Source organism: Phyllobates terribilis, unplaced genomic scaffold (genome assembly GCF_046119375.1).
Source record: "Phyllobates terribilis strain yellow unplaced genomic scaffold, ASM4611937v1 Scaffold_9__5_contigs__length_417890890, whole genome shotgun sequence".
In the NCBI taxonomy this organism is placed as follows: Eukaryota; Metazoa; Chordata; class Amphibia; order Anura; family Dendrobatidae; genus Phyllobates; species Phyllobates terribilis.
Genome location: NW_027362769.1, coordinates 54,709,366 through 54,722,619, shown reverse-complemented (window position 1 = coordinate 54,722,619; position 13,254 = coordinate 54,709,366). Strand labels below are relative to the sequence as shown.

The window sequence follows — 13,254 nt, the reverse complement described above, 5'->3', positions numbered from 1 at the left end:
TGTTCACTGGGTAAACCTCGATATTGGCACAGATATTTCCCTCAATTATTGGTATGAATTCATGGAATACATGTTAAACAACTCCTCTTAGCTTAAACACTCATGACTATTATATGTGACGTATGTGTCTGTTGATGTGGATGGCTGCCTAATATATATTTACATGATTGCATGCTATTTTTGATCAATGCACTTATATTATAATACAGTGCCTTGTGAAAGTATTTGGCCCCCTTGAACTTTTCTACCTTTTGCCACATTTCTGGCTTCAAACATAAAGATATAAAATTCTAATTTTTTTGGGAAGAATCAGCAACAAGTGGGACACAATCGTGAAGTGGAATGAAATTTATTGGATATTTTAAACTTTTTTTAAAAATTAAAAACTGAAAAGTGGGGCGTGCAATATTATTCGGCCCCCTTGAGTTAATACTTTGTAGCGTCACCTTTTGCTGCGATTACAGCTGCAAGTCGCTTGAGGTATGTCTCTATCAGTTTTGCACATAGAGAGGCTGAAATTGTTGCCCATTTTTCCTTGCAAAACAGCTCGAGCTCATTGAGGTTGGATAGAGGGCATTTGTGAACAGCAGTTTCCAGCTCTTTCCACAGATTCTCGATTGGATTCAGGTCTGGACTTTGACTCGGCCATTCTAACACCTGGATACGTTTATTTTTGAATCATTCCATTGTAGATTTTGCTTAATGTTTGGTATCATTGTCTTGTTGGAAGATAAATCTCCATCCCTGTCTCAGGTCTTTTGCAGACTCCAACAGGTTTTCTTCCAGAATGGTCCTGTATTTGGCTCCGTCCATCTTCCCATCAATTTTAACCATCTTCCCTGTCCCTGCTGAAGAAAAGCAGGCCCAAACCATGATGCTGCCACCACCATGTTTGACAGTGGGGATGGTGTTTTGAGGGTGATGAGCTGTGTTGCTTTTACGCCAAACATATGGTTTTGCATTGTGGCCAAAAAGTTCGATTTTGGTTTCATCTGACCAGAGCACCCTATTCCACATGTTTGGTGTGTCTCTCAGGTGGCTTGTGGCAAACTTCAAATGAGACTTTTTATGGATAGCTTTGAGCTTCTTGCCACTCTTCCATAAAGGCCAGATTTGTGCAGTCTATGACTGATTGTTGTCCTATGGACAGACTCTCTCACCTCAGCTGTAGATCTCTGCAGTTCATCCAGAGTGATCATGGGCCTTTTGGCTGCATCTCTTATCAGTCTTCTCCTTGTTTGAGATGAAAGTTTAGAGGGACGGCCAGGTCTTGGTAGATTTGCAGTGGTCTGATACTCCTTCCATTTCAATATGATCGCTTGCACAGTGCTCCTTGAAATGTTTAAAACTTGGGAAATCTTTTTGTATCCAAATCCGGCTTTAAACTTCTCCACAACAGTATCTCGGACCTGCCTGGTGTGTTCCTTAGTCTTCATGATGCTCTCTGCACTTGAAACAGAACCCTGAGACTATCACAGAGCAGGTGCATTTATACCGAGACTTGATTACACACAGGTGGATTCTAGTTATCATTACCAGTCATTTAGGACAACATTGGATCATTCAGAGATCCTCACTGAACTTCTGGAGTGAGTTTGCTGCACTGAAAGTAAAGGGGCCGAATAATATTGCACGCCCCTCTTTTCAGTTTTTAATTTTTTTAAAAAGTTTAAAATATCCAATAAATTTCGTTCCACTTCACGATTGTGTCCCACTTGTTGTTGATTCTTCCCCCCAAAAATAGAATTTTATATCTTTATGTTTGAAGCCAGAAATGTGGCAAAAGGTAGAAAAGTTCTTGGGGGCCAAATACTTTCACAAGGCACTGTATATAGTTCATGCTATACACAAATTTGATCATTGTCTCTAGGACAATCTAAGACTATATGTATCTGCATTCATCTTTTATGCTGTGTCAATTGATGTGACCTATATTTTGTACCGCTTTTTCTCCTTTCATAATGAGTTTTTATTTATATCACTTGACACTTTATAGTACATAATAAAATTCAATGTGAGCATTAACTCGTTGTGTTCTCCTTCACGTAGCACCACCAAACCTATATTTTTATTTTTGCCATATAGAATAGTATGGATGACAAAGCTTTTCAATATAGAGGAAACTTTTTACTAATGTGTGAGATCTTGGCATTTTTGACTGGAAAAGGCTAAAAGTTTACAATTTTTTTAATGTAAGGCTAGTTGGTCCCTGTGTATCATTTTGATTATTAACCCATAACATTGCCTGCCAGCACTGCCACTAACATCTGTTTTTTTGTCCACTCTTTTAGGAGAGATTAGCTAAAGCTCATGGTTCACAGTGTGGATTCTGTAGTCCTGGGATGGTGATGTCCATGTACTCTTTACTGAGAAATAACCCAGAACCCACCATTCAAGAGATCAGAGAATACTTATCTGGTAGGTAGTCAGTAACTGTATCTTAAATGGAATCTTTCAGCAGGTTTTTGATAGTAATCTGAGGACAGCATGAGGTAGGGGTTAAAACACTGAATTCAACAATGTGTCACTTATCAAGCTGAGTGCTGTTGCTTAATTACAATGAAGGGTTTATCACCATTGCTGTGACTAGCTGGCCTGTGTCTTCTGGTCCAACTCCGCCCCCTCCTGTGATAAGCAGTTCACTGTCAATAGACAATGTACATATAGCGCCTGGCGTGGGTGGGGAAAGCTTTCCCAGCTCTGCTGCATGCTAAATCTAAGAACTCTGATTGTGTCACAACTGCTGCATCCAGTAAAGTAAGCGATGCATCATTGGATTTAGGGTCTCTTTGCCTACATCAGGCGGCTCTCAGATGAGGTAGCAAAAACCTGCTGACAGATTTCCTTTACGTAGTCTTAGGGCCCAGTCAGACTGCCGTATAACACAAGTGACGATCGCATCGCAATGCTCGGACTGGCCGGCGGCTCTACTGACCTGAGCATGACACCATGTATTACTATGCAGCTGTGATGCTGGGGTCAGGAGAGCCGACGGCCAGTCCGAGCATTGCGATGTGATCGTCGCCCGTTTTATACGGACGTCTGACTGCGTCCTTATAATCACTCTCATAATATTAACTAATAGAAGTGCATGTAGTGTAGCTATAGTGAATGCAAATTCAATGGTGAATAAGCAGCTTAGGAACAAAGAATAGGTCATATTGAAATCCAACATGCCAGAGGGTTTTTTTCAGGTTGTCAGGCTGCCCACATACACATCATTCATTGGCCAGTCTTTGTAATTGAGTTCGATTGACTTTTTTATGTGTAGGGACAACTTTAAATGATGAAAAGTTATTGCATTTAATGTTTAAATTGTGACATTTTGAATTGAATCTTCATTTCTGGAGATGGACAGCTAGTAGTTGTTTAGCTCCTATGGAGCATCAAACCCCAGAACAAAGGTGATTAGAGAGGTTGATGTATTTGTACAAAAGATGTTATGTTACATTTGGACATTAAGCAAGGTGATGTCTTGTGTTACATTTCAAAATCTACCGTAATATATTTAGAATTAAGTTATTACATTGTGTCATCTTCTCACTAAACAGTATTAATTTATACTACTTATTCTATACCTCCTGTATCCATTGATGTCACACGTGAACATCTAAAGATGGTCTGTCATTATTTTTCATACACTAGGAAACCTTTGCAGATGCACAGGTTACAGACCCATTTTGGATGGATTTAGGACATTTGATAAGGTATGTAGAATCATAACAATTATTATCAATTATTATCATTTTTGTTTCCCTCCATATCAGACTAATTGGCTGTTTGACTACTTTTAGAGTCGCTGTTTAAACAAAATTGATGAAAATAATAGTCTGCCAGATATGAAGGTAAAGTATCGATCTTTGACTTTTTTCTTACTTTGGCTTACATTCTGGCCTTTAAAAAAACACATAATGCAGAAATTACTCATTTATCCATGAATGAATTGGAATTTATCTGTTACTAAAAGTTGTTTTTTTTAATAGAGCTTTTGTTTTTTTATTGTTTGAAAGTGGTGGGTGTTTGTTGGTTGGCATGCACCAATTTTTTCCCCAAAATAGCATATGCATTTTGATATGTTATTCAGTACATGTAAAGATGCTTTTTTGTTTTGTTTTTTATTTTAAATGGTAGCATGCACCATAGTCATCAATAAATAAAAATGAACACTAATTTCCATTACACGTTTATGTATACAGTCACCGAAACTCTTTAATGAACAGGATCTTTTACCTCTGGACTCAACACAAGAATTTATATTCCCTCCTGAGCTGATGGTGAGTCAAAGCAATGAAGCCTAGCAGATTTCTAACTTTGTTTGATAATGCAGTCAATGCAGGAGAAATACACAGTACTTATCTCCTAAGGAACCATTACAAGTCATAGAAAGGAGTCATGGCTTGCACAGAGTTAGGTAGGAAAGACCCAGTGGCTGTTGGCATGAAGTCTTCTAGCAGGCTGATGGGGGTCATTATGGCTCCAAAGGGGCATATATCATAATGGTTGCTGTATCATTTTTTTTATACAGAGAGCTAAATAAGCATGGAGTAATATGATAATGTAAAAATGGAAACAGAGAAACTAAAATAATTTTTTTTTCTCCTCTTATTTAGGCCATCGCAAATTATTTTTGTTTTTGTTTCACATAGACTAATGAGGATTTTTGTTTTTTGTTTTAATAGATCCGCTTTAAGTACCGTAGGTGCCATTTTTATTGGTACATAAACAAAGGAGTTTTGTTTGTATTCATTTTTAATTTTATGAAATATACATAATAAAAAAATCAGATCCACTGCAGGTTTTTTTTAATCTTTTTTTTAACACTACAAAACAATCCCCTGCATGATTCTATAAATTCATCTTTAGGTTTAGTGCACTGCTTTGTAAGAGAAAAACAGCTTCAGACTCTGTTAAGATACATTACAAAATCAATTTGCACAGAATTCTTGATCTATTAAAAGAAAGAAATACAGTGACTGTAGACTTATGAATCCCCCCAATTCACACACTGTGCGCTGCGGGGATTCACCGGTTTCAGACCCAGTAACGAAGGGTATGCATGCGTTATCCATACCCCTGGCCAGTGGGCGCAGTCTTGCTCCATACACTTGTATTGAGCTGAGGCCGCGCCCTGAGTAGTGACAAGGCCGACCAGTGGGCGTGTCTGACTAAAGGCCACGCCTCACTCCATACAGTGCGTGCTCTGACGGGATTCATAAGTCTGCAGTCACACAAAGTGACTGCAGACTTATCGATTTTGACGGTCAACCCCTTTAAGCTTGCAACAGAAAGGCAGTACTTTATGACATTTTCACTGGCCCATATGTATTTCTCTTGACTGTACATGCATGGTGTTTCTATAGCGGCAGAAGAACTGAGTGCAGGATCGGACTGGCCCATCGAAGAACTGGAGAATCCTCTGGTAGGCCCTGGGATCTCCTTTGGGGACCTCCACAGCAGCAGACCTCGAAGCCCCTATGGACCCCTTGAGTCCAGAAGGCCCTAATACAGAACAGTGCCCCGGAGAGTCGGGGATGTCACCGCTGCCTTAATTCCAACAGTATCTACTTCCTGAGGAGGTAGAAACAGTTGAATACAATGGCAGAGGAGAGAGCAGATAGCTCCCTCCTCTGCCATTCAGACTGTACATCTGAGACTGGATGTGGCAGGCACGACGACATCACTAGATTCTGTGTGCCTCACCAAGCCACAGAGCACACGCAGCAGATATCAGAGCAGAGCATCAGGGGGAATACGGCGATGGGAATATTTCAGGGTGTTTTTATCATTTTAGCAATCACTACTTGTGGGGTCCCATAATGTATATAGAGGATCTGTGGGCACATCATACTCTATTTAAGGGAGCTGTGCTGGCCCCATATTGCATGTAGGGGAGCTGTGGTCACATACTGCATATAGGGGAGCTTTGCAGCCCCATACTGCAAATAGGGAAGCTGTGAGGCCATCATACTGTGTATAGGAGAGCTGTGGGACCATTATATTGTATAGGAGAGCCGTGAAGACCATCATATTGCATATAGGAAACTGTGGAATCCATCATACTGTATATAGGGAGCTCTATATGCAATCATACTGTATATAGGGAGCTGTGGAGTGTGTCCATACTGTATATAGCGGAACTGTGAAGGCCATCAAACTGTATATGGGGAGCTGTTGATGTCATCATACTGCATATAGGGAGCTGTGGGGGTCATAATACTGTATATAAGGGAGTTTTGGGGGCCATAAAATTGTATATAAGGAGCTGTGGGGGCCATCATATTGCATATAGATAGTGGTGAGGGATATCATACTGTAGGGGAGCAGTGGGAGCACCCATAATGTATATAGGAGAGCTGTGGTAAACATCATACTGTATATAGGGGAGCTGTGGAGCTCCTATACAGCATAAAGTGGAGCTATGGTCACATCATACTGTATATAGGGAGCTGTGGGTCTATCATGCTGTGTATATAGAGGCTGATCATCATACTGTGTGCTGCTGGGGTCACTCTGGTGTCATCACAATGTGCTTGTGTGGGGAAATACATTGTAGGGGTATATTATATTTGGGGAAATGCATTTTTGGGGGCATCATACTCAAAGTGAGCCATGAAATTAGTATTGTAGTGGGTGGCAACACTGAGGAGATTCTCTGGGCACATAATATTGCTAATTAATCCTTCAGATAGGTCGTCGAGATCGGATTGGTGGGGGTCTGTCACCCAGTACCATTGCCAATAAGCTGTAATAGCCTCTGGCAATGACCGGGTGTAACAATTTATAGAACTTCACTACACAGCTTTCTCCAATGTGTCATTTTGCATTATCATTAAAGGGGTTTTCCCGGTCGGGGCTAATCTTCTTGGACACTTTCTTGACACCTTTATAGACACTTGTAGGAGTAAAATATAGGACTGGCCAATAAAATTGTATTTGGCTCATATCTTCCTTTTCATGCAAAAATGGATTGCAAGAGCGAGTACCACATACCACATCATATATAGAGCAGCCTGGTGGTCTGATGTGGCCAGAAATTCTTCAGTGTAAACTTTTTTCATGAGAACTTATCATCAAGCATTGAGAGTTCTGAATAATGAAAAGCACAGATGTGTTTCTTTCCAGATATTATTTTAATTGCTTTCTTATTTGATGAAACATAATCCAAATTCAGAAACACCCAGATTTGCACAAGACAGGGAGTGTTTCCACAGTGCTCAAATGCACTGATCTGGTTTGCCAACTTTGGTAACAAGTCAGGACTAAAGGCTGTAAAGGCGGATAGAGTGGAGGTCCCAAAGCACAGCGACGAAACAACACTACAGTCTTTGCAAGGACCAAAAGTAATTACAAATGAATAAAGCATAATTTTTATTAAATATAAAATAAAAAAATCTAAATATATCACAGGAATGAACAAAAAATACGAGGAGGTTTATAAAAATGTGGACAACAAAGGGAAGTGATAAATTGATATGTACAAGGTTAGGTACACATATTATGTTGTTTCAATATAAGTGTCAATAGGATGGTAATACCCTGAGACAAAGGTAAGAATGGAGTACATATGGCTCCCCACAAAAATACAGCAAGATACGAGTCGCTCACCAAACACATAATGCATGTTTCACTGATGCTTCTTCAGGGACTAATAAGATAAAATTGCTAACGGAGAAATTTGTTAACAAAGTAGAAAAGTAAATATGGAAGTAAAGATAAATAATATTTCTAGAACTCAGAAGTAAAACACATTTTTTATTGATGGTAAAATTGAGATAATTAAGCTAAAGTGTAGCTGTAGTGGATGCAAAGGTAGAGTCACACCCAGGCCCTGGCGCCTGAACGACCCCATATGTCCCTCTTCCAAGTAAGAAGACAACAGTATTTCAGTAGGCTCGTGGTGTTTGGGGAGCCATGTTGCATATTTTCAGTGAGTCTCAGGAACTTCATAATAGTTTTCTGATCACAATGCAGAAGTATTACTTGTTTTATGAGACAAAAAGAAAATTATGGCTACATTTATTACATTAACACTGGAACATATCCTGAATGTATAGACAATTGGTAACCCTAGTAATAACCCTTATCTAAAATGTGTAATTGCTTGGAATATCATACCTGTAAACAGTAATTTATCATCACAGGTTTGGCGTAACATCGGTGGCTGCTTTATTTCAGTGTGAGAAGACTGTTGTGCTCTTTTTACTGGAAGGACTTGAAACTTACTTAGGACCAGAGGTCATCTGGTCAAAATGTGGCCAGTTTTTGTTCTTATTTTTTCCCACTGCTCTCCTGAGTATGTCAGAGTTTTTTTGTATTTTTTTTAAATCCACCCTATGGTTCCAAAGATATGGACCTTTTTATTTAGTGATGTTTTTTATGGTATTTTCAAGGGGTTGTGGCTCACAGGATTCTCTGGGGCCATCTCTCTGGCCTGCTCTGGATTACCCTGTGAGCCATATCACATTGATAAAGACCATTAAAATTAGCAGTAAATAAAAAAGGTGCATGTCTCTGAGACCATAATATGGATTTAGAAAAAAAAAATTGAATATTCAGAAAAGCCCATTGCTAAGAGCAAAATTGGACACTTTTGACCAGGTGACCGATCCTCTTTAAAGGACAGATTTATTAAACTTAAATTCTATTTAAGAATTAAATCTTTGGTTTATTTAATTATAATGCTAAATAATTACACACATGCAACTCTTTACTGATTATTAATCCTATGTACATCAGCACTGGGGCTAACTGCAGTGACACTGCAGCGGTGATTTAATCAGCTGTCATGTGCCTTTAACAGCCGCGGATGGACTGAGATTGTACCACCCCGAGGGTTCGGTCGCTACAGAGGTATTGCATCTCACCCAGAGGTGTGATATCTCACTTCCAGGTAAGGATGGAGTGTGGCTCAGGACCCTAACACCCACATGCACTACACCACATTTCCAGGGGATAGTGCCACAATGCTCCCAAGAGTGAGCACAACTGCCCCTGTCCCTGGCTGGACTGGGGGGGAGGGAACACCTAGAAAGGAGGAACCCGGTAGTGTGTGGGTGGGGAGAGTAGATCCCGGGTGCACTGTATAGAGGAGTATATATGGTGGGCACCATCTTGGAGTCAGGGTGAGAGAAAAAGGGAGAGAAAGGAGAGAAGAAGACAGGGAGCAGGGGCTCTGTACGTGCTCTGCTTAGCGGGCAGGCCAAGTCACAAGGCCTGAGCCTGGAGGGGAAGAAAGGAGAGGAGGGGAACGGAGGAGGCTCCAGGAGTGGAGTGAAGGGACCCCAGGGGTGCGGACCGGCCTGACGCCACCGTACGCCCGCCGCTACCAGAGTAGGGGGGTCAGGCCAAGAAAGGGAACCGGATCCCTCATCTAGTGGAGGAGAACAACTACCCTCAGCTAGTAACCGGAGGCCGTAGCATTGCACGTGTTACAGCCCCTCACTATACCCGTTAGAAAGGCACCATATAGGCCCCAGGGAAACGGAACATACGTTTGCCCGCCAAGGCCCGAGGCTGCTGGACAGAAACGTGGTCAATTGTGTGGTACGGCAGGCCAGAGAGAGGACACACGAAGGGGGTCCTGAAAAGCATTCCAAAGGTACCTGGGAGTTGGCCGAGCCCCTCACCTGGAGAGCACAGTACGACGCGGGCAGCCATTACCTGCAGAAGTGGCTTGGAGTGTAAAACTGTGAGTAAAGACCCTGGACTGCATCACTGGACTCTGAGTTGTTACTGTTGCTCCCGCGCACCATCACCCCCATCATCTGCACTCACTGCCTTGAGGCTATACTCCTCCCGTGGGGAGTTATACTACCCTCTGCTGCACACACAACATCAGCCTCAGCGGTCTGCCCCGCAGCGGCGGTTCCCAGTGACCGCAATCCACGGGTGGCCTAGTCGGACATTTAAACATTAAAAACCAAATAAACAGATCCGCCACTGGTTTGACCACCCTGAGCCACGGGACCGGGTCACCGCCACGGAGACTACAACCCCTAGCATTACACAGAGACCTGGCTCCGGGTATTCCCCCACACACACGGCCCAGGGGGCGCGTCACTAACATGTGTGGAGTGGGCTGAGACGCTGATCTCCGTCCACATGCGGCCGATGCCGGCTATATTACAATGTGTCTGAGCTCCCATCGCTGCTGCTAACCATTAGGTGCCACTATCAATCTCTGACAGCAGTATTTAAATGGAGTGATGCCAGTGCATGTGACGCGCCCCCTGGGCCGTGTGTGCACGTGTGTGGGTTACCCGGAGCCGGGTTTCTGGGGGTTGTAGTCTCCGTGGCAGTGACCCGGTCCGTGGCTCAGGGTGGTCAGACCAGTGGCAGTCTTTTATAGGTTTTAGGTTAATTGTCCGACTACGCCACCCGTGGATTGCGGTCAGGGTGTACCGCCGCTGCGAGGCTGACCGCTGAGGCTGGTGTTGTGTGCGCAGCAGAGAATGGGATAACTCCCCATGGGAGGAGTATAGCCTCAGGGCAGTGAGTGTGGATGATGGGAGTGATGGTGCACGGGTGAAGCAGGAACGACTCAGAGTCTTTGCAGTGCAGTTCGGGGTCTTTACTGATGATGATAAGGCAGACCCTCCCGGGAGTACTGGCTAGCATAAGGGGACTGGTCAGTCTGTGAACAAACAGGAGTTCCCCTGGCCAGGTGGAATTGTAGGCCTCCATGTCTATCTGCACTCTTCCTGGCTACCTTGCTGTAAGGGAGTGGAAGTAGCCCACGTCCCTGAGTATACCATGTGGTGCTCACTCGTATGGCTGGTGACTTGGACCCTCTGGTAGCTTCCGCTCCTCGATGGCGGTACCGGTCCCTTGTGTGTGACTGAGCCTCCGGGCTTCCTATGGCCAGAGGACCTGAAATCCCCTGCCGGCTGGTTTCTGCTGCTGGATATATAAGTCCTCACAGCCTCGGACTCCTGTTGTCCGGTCGTAGTGTCTTCAGCCAGGACGAGCAATATCAGCTTCCAGTCTCTGGCACTCAGCTCCTGCTCCTACAGAGCTCCTAGCTGTTGCTTTCTCTGTGTCTGGAACTTCACTCCAGGCTCTAACTGAACTAACCCCGCCCCAGATCCACTTTATATAGGGCAGGTTCCTCCCCTATCTGGTCTGGGACAGGAGGTGTTGCATGTTTAAGGGCTCCTGACCAGGAAACCTCCCACTTGCTCTCAGACGTAATATTTCTATTACTGTGGTAACCAGACCCCTGGGGTGCCACATTCCCCCCTAGTGAAATTTAGTACTCCGGGACTAAACACATTTTTAAGAAAAACACAAATACAAGGGTATAAACAATAACAGGAAAAAGTACATTTTGTCTTGATGGTCACGGCATTTCCGTAACCGGGTGTCCATATCACCCAAGGTGAAGTCTTAGTACAGAGTAGCGGACCTGTCCAAAGCAAACCCCAACCGTTGGCCCTGGAAGTGGCTGCAAGGTGAAGCGAACTACTTTGGACTACTTTGGACCACACGGGACCACGCCAGACAGGTTTTTCTTCCGTGGCCGTCTTCGCAAGAGGCACCAGGTGCAACTATTTACAATGTAGTTCCGGTTACTCAGCGTCCATAACCTGTCAGTCCAAATAAACCTGCAGGGTAACTAGAGAAACATAATCAATAAACAGACAACAAAAACATAAACCATTCTCAACATTGACAATTTACAGGCAAATTCACATTACATTTTAGATTCTCCAGCGAGCGGGCATTTGTCCTCTAGTGCTCCTGGTGGACCTACGTAACCCACTATCTGGTTCTGCACTACAGGGTGTAGGAGGTGTTGCGGGTAGGCCTGGCAGCTTTCTGCGTACTCTTTGGCTTACTAGGGGCACGACAGGCTCACTACTAGCAGAGGCTTGATTCTCCTGGGCTGCTTGTCTGGATCCTTCTGCCTCCTGGGCTGGCTGGAGAAAGGTGAGGACGGGTACCACGACTGCGTTGTTGATTTGAGTCCAGGACCGGGGAAAGTCTCCGAGTATGGTACTGATCATTTCTTCCTTTTCCTCTGCGGGTTGAAGGATATCCTGGTCTTCTTCAGCACCTTGTAGCTGCTCGGGACACTTCTTCAGGTGGTCTCTGGAGACAGTGGCTGTGGTCTCTCCTCCATCCTTACTGATTATACAGACTTTTGGATTCTCATGGCTTGAAGGCAGTACGATGTACGGGTCCTTCTCCCACTGGTCATCCAACTTGTGGAGCCGTCTCTTCCTCTTCAAGACCTGCTCTCCAGGTGCCAGGGGAGCAGCGGGAGCATGTTGGTTATAAGTCCTCTCTTGCCTTCCTCTTGCTTGAGACAGACTTCACTCCACAGTCTCCTGTACTTTCCGGTACTGCTGCTGCGGTTCCGTGTCCCAGTCTGCTTCTGGCGAGGTGTCCTCGGGTGTCAGGACTCCCATCTCCAGGTCAATTGACAGCTTACCTGGTCTTGCGCGCATCAGGTAAGCCGGGGTGCAATTTGTAGCATTCACCGGGATATGGTTGTACAAGTCAATCAGGTCTGGCACCTTCTCCAGCCACAGGCTGCATTCTTCCAGGGGCAACATCTTGAGGAGATTAATGATGATATTGTTCATTTTCTCACACAGCCCGTTGGTTTGGGGGTGGTAAGGCGTTGTCCTTATCTTCTTGTAGCCATACAAGTTGCAGAACTCCTGGAAGACCTCCGCTTCGAAGGCTGGACCTTGGTCAGTCAACACTTGCTCCGGATACCCGTGTGGATGGCAGAAGTGCTGCTGGAAGGCTCTAGCTGCTGTTTGAGCCCTTAAGTCCTTGACAGGGACCACCACCAGGAACCGGGAGTAGTGGTCCACGATGGTGAGGACGTAGACGTACCCGGACCTACTCGGAGCCAGCTTCACATGGTCCAGGGCTACCAGTTCTAGTGGTTGCTTCGTGATAATGGGCTGCAGGGGGGTCTTCTGGCTGGCACGGTCCTTCCTCCTCAGGTTGCACGGGCCGCAGTCTCTGCACCATCTCTCAATGGCCCCTCTCATGTTTACCCAGAAGAACCGGTCACGCAACAGGAACTCCAGCTTCTTCCATCCAAAGTGCCCTGCTCCGTCGTGGTATGCCTCCAGGACCATAGCCACGTCCCGTCTCGGGACCACTACCTGCCAGATCAGCTCATGCGTCCGGGAGTTGACAGTTTTCCGGCACAGCTTCCCTTTGTAGAGAAACAGTTTACTCTTCTCCTTCCACAGCTGTTTGGTCTCCTCCGGGGCGTCTGGGTCAAGGTGGGCA

The 13,254-nt window shown here is 44.5% G+C and overlaps 1 protein-coding gene across 1 annotated transcript in view; it reads left to right on the top strand.

Moving 5' to 3' along the window:
* The window catches only part of LOC141161552 (aldehyde oxidase 1-like), a 536,896-nt gene that overhangs the window by 80,054 nt on the left and 443,588 nt on the right, over positions 1–13,254 (top strand). Inside the window, exons 5-8 of the mRNA XM_073646510.1 lie at positions 2,292–2,418; positions 3,646–3,707; positions 3,795–3,845; positions 4,197–4,274. Coding sequence (XP_073502611.1) covers positions 2,292–2,418; positions 3,646–3,707; positions 3,795–3,845; positions 4,197–4,274 — 318 coding nt within the window. The remainder of the gene's footprint in view (positions 1–2,291; positions 2,419–3,645; positions 3,708–3,794; positions 3,846–4,196; positions 4,275–13,254) is intronic.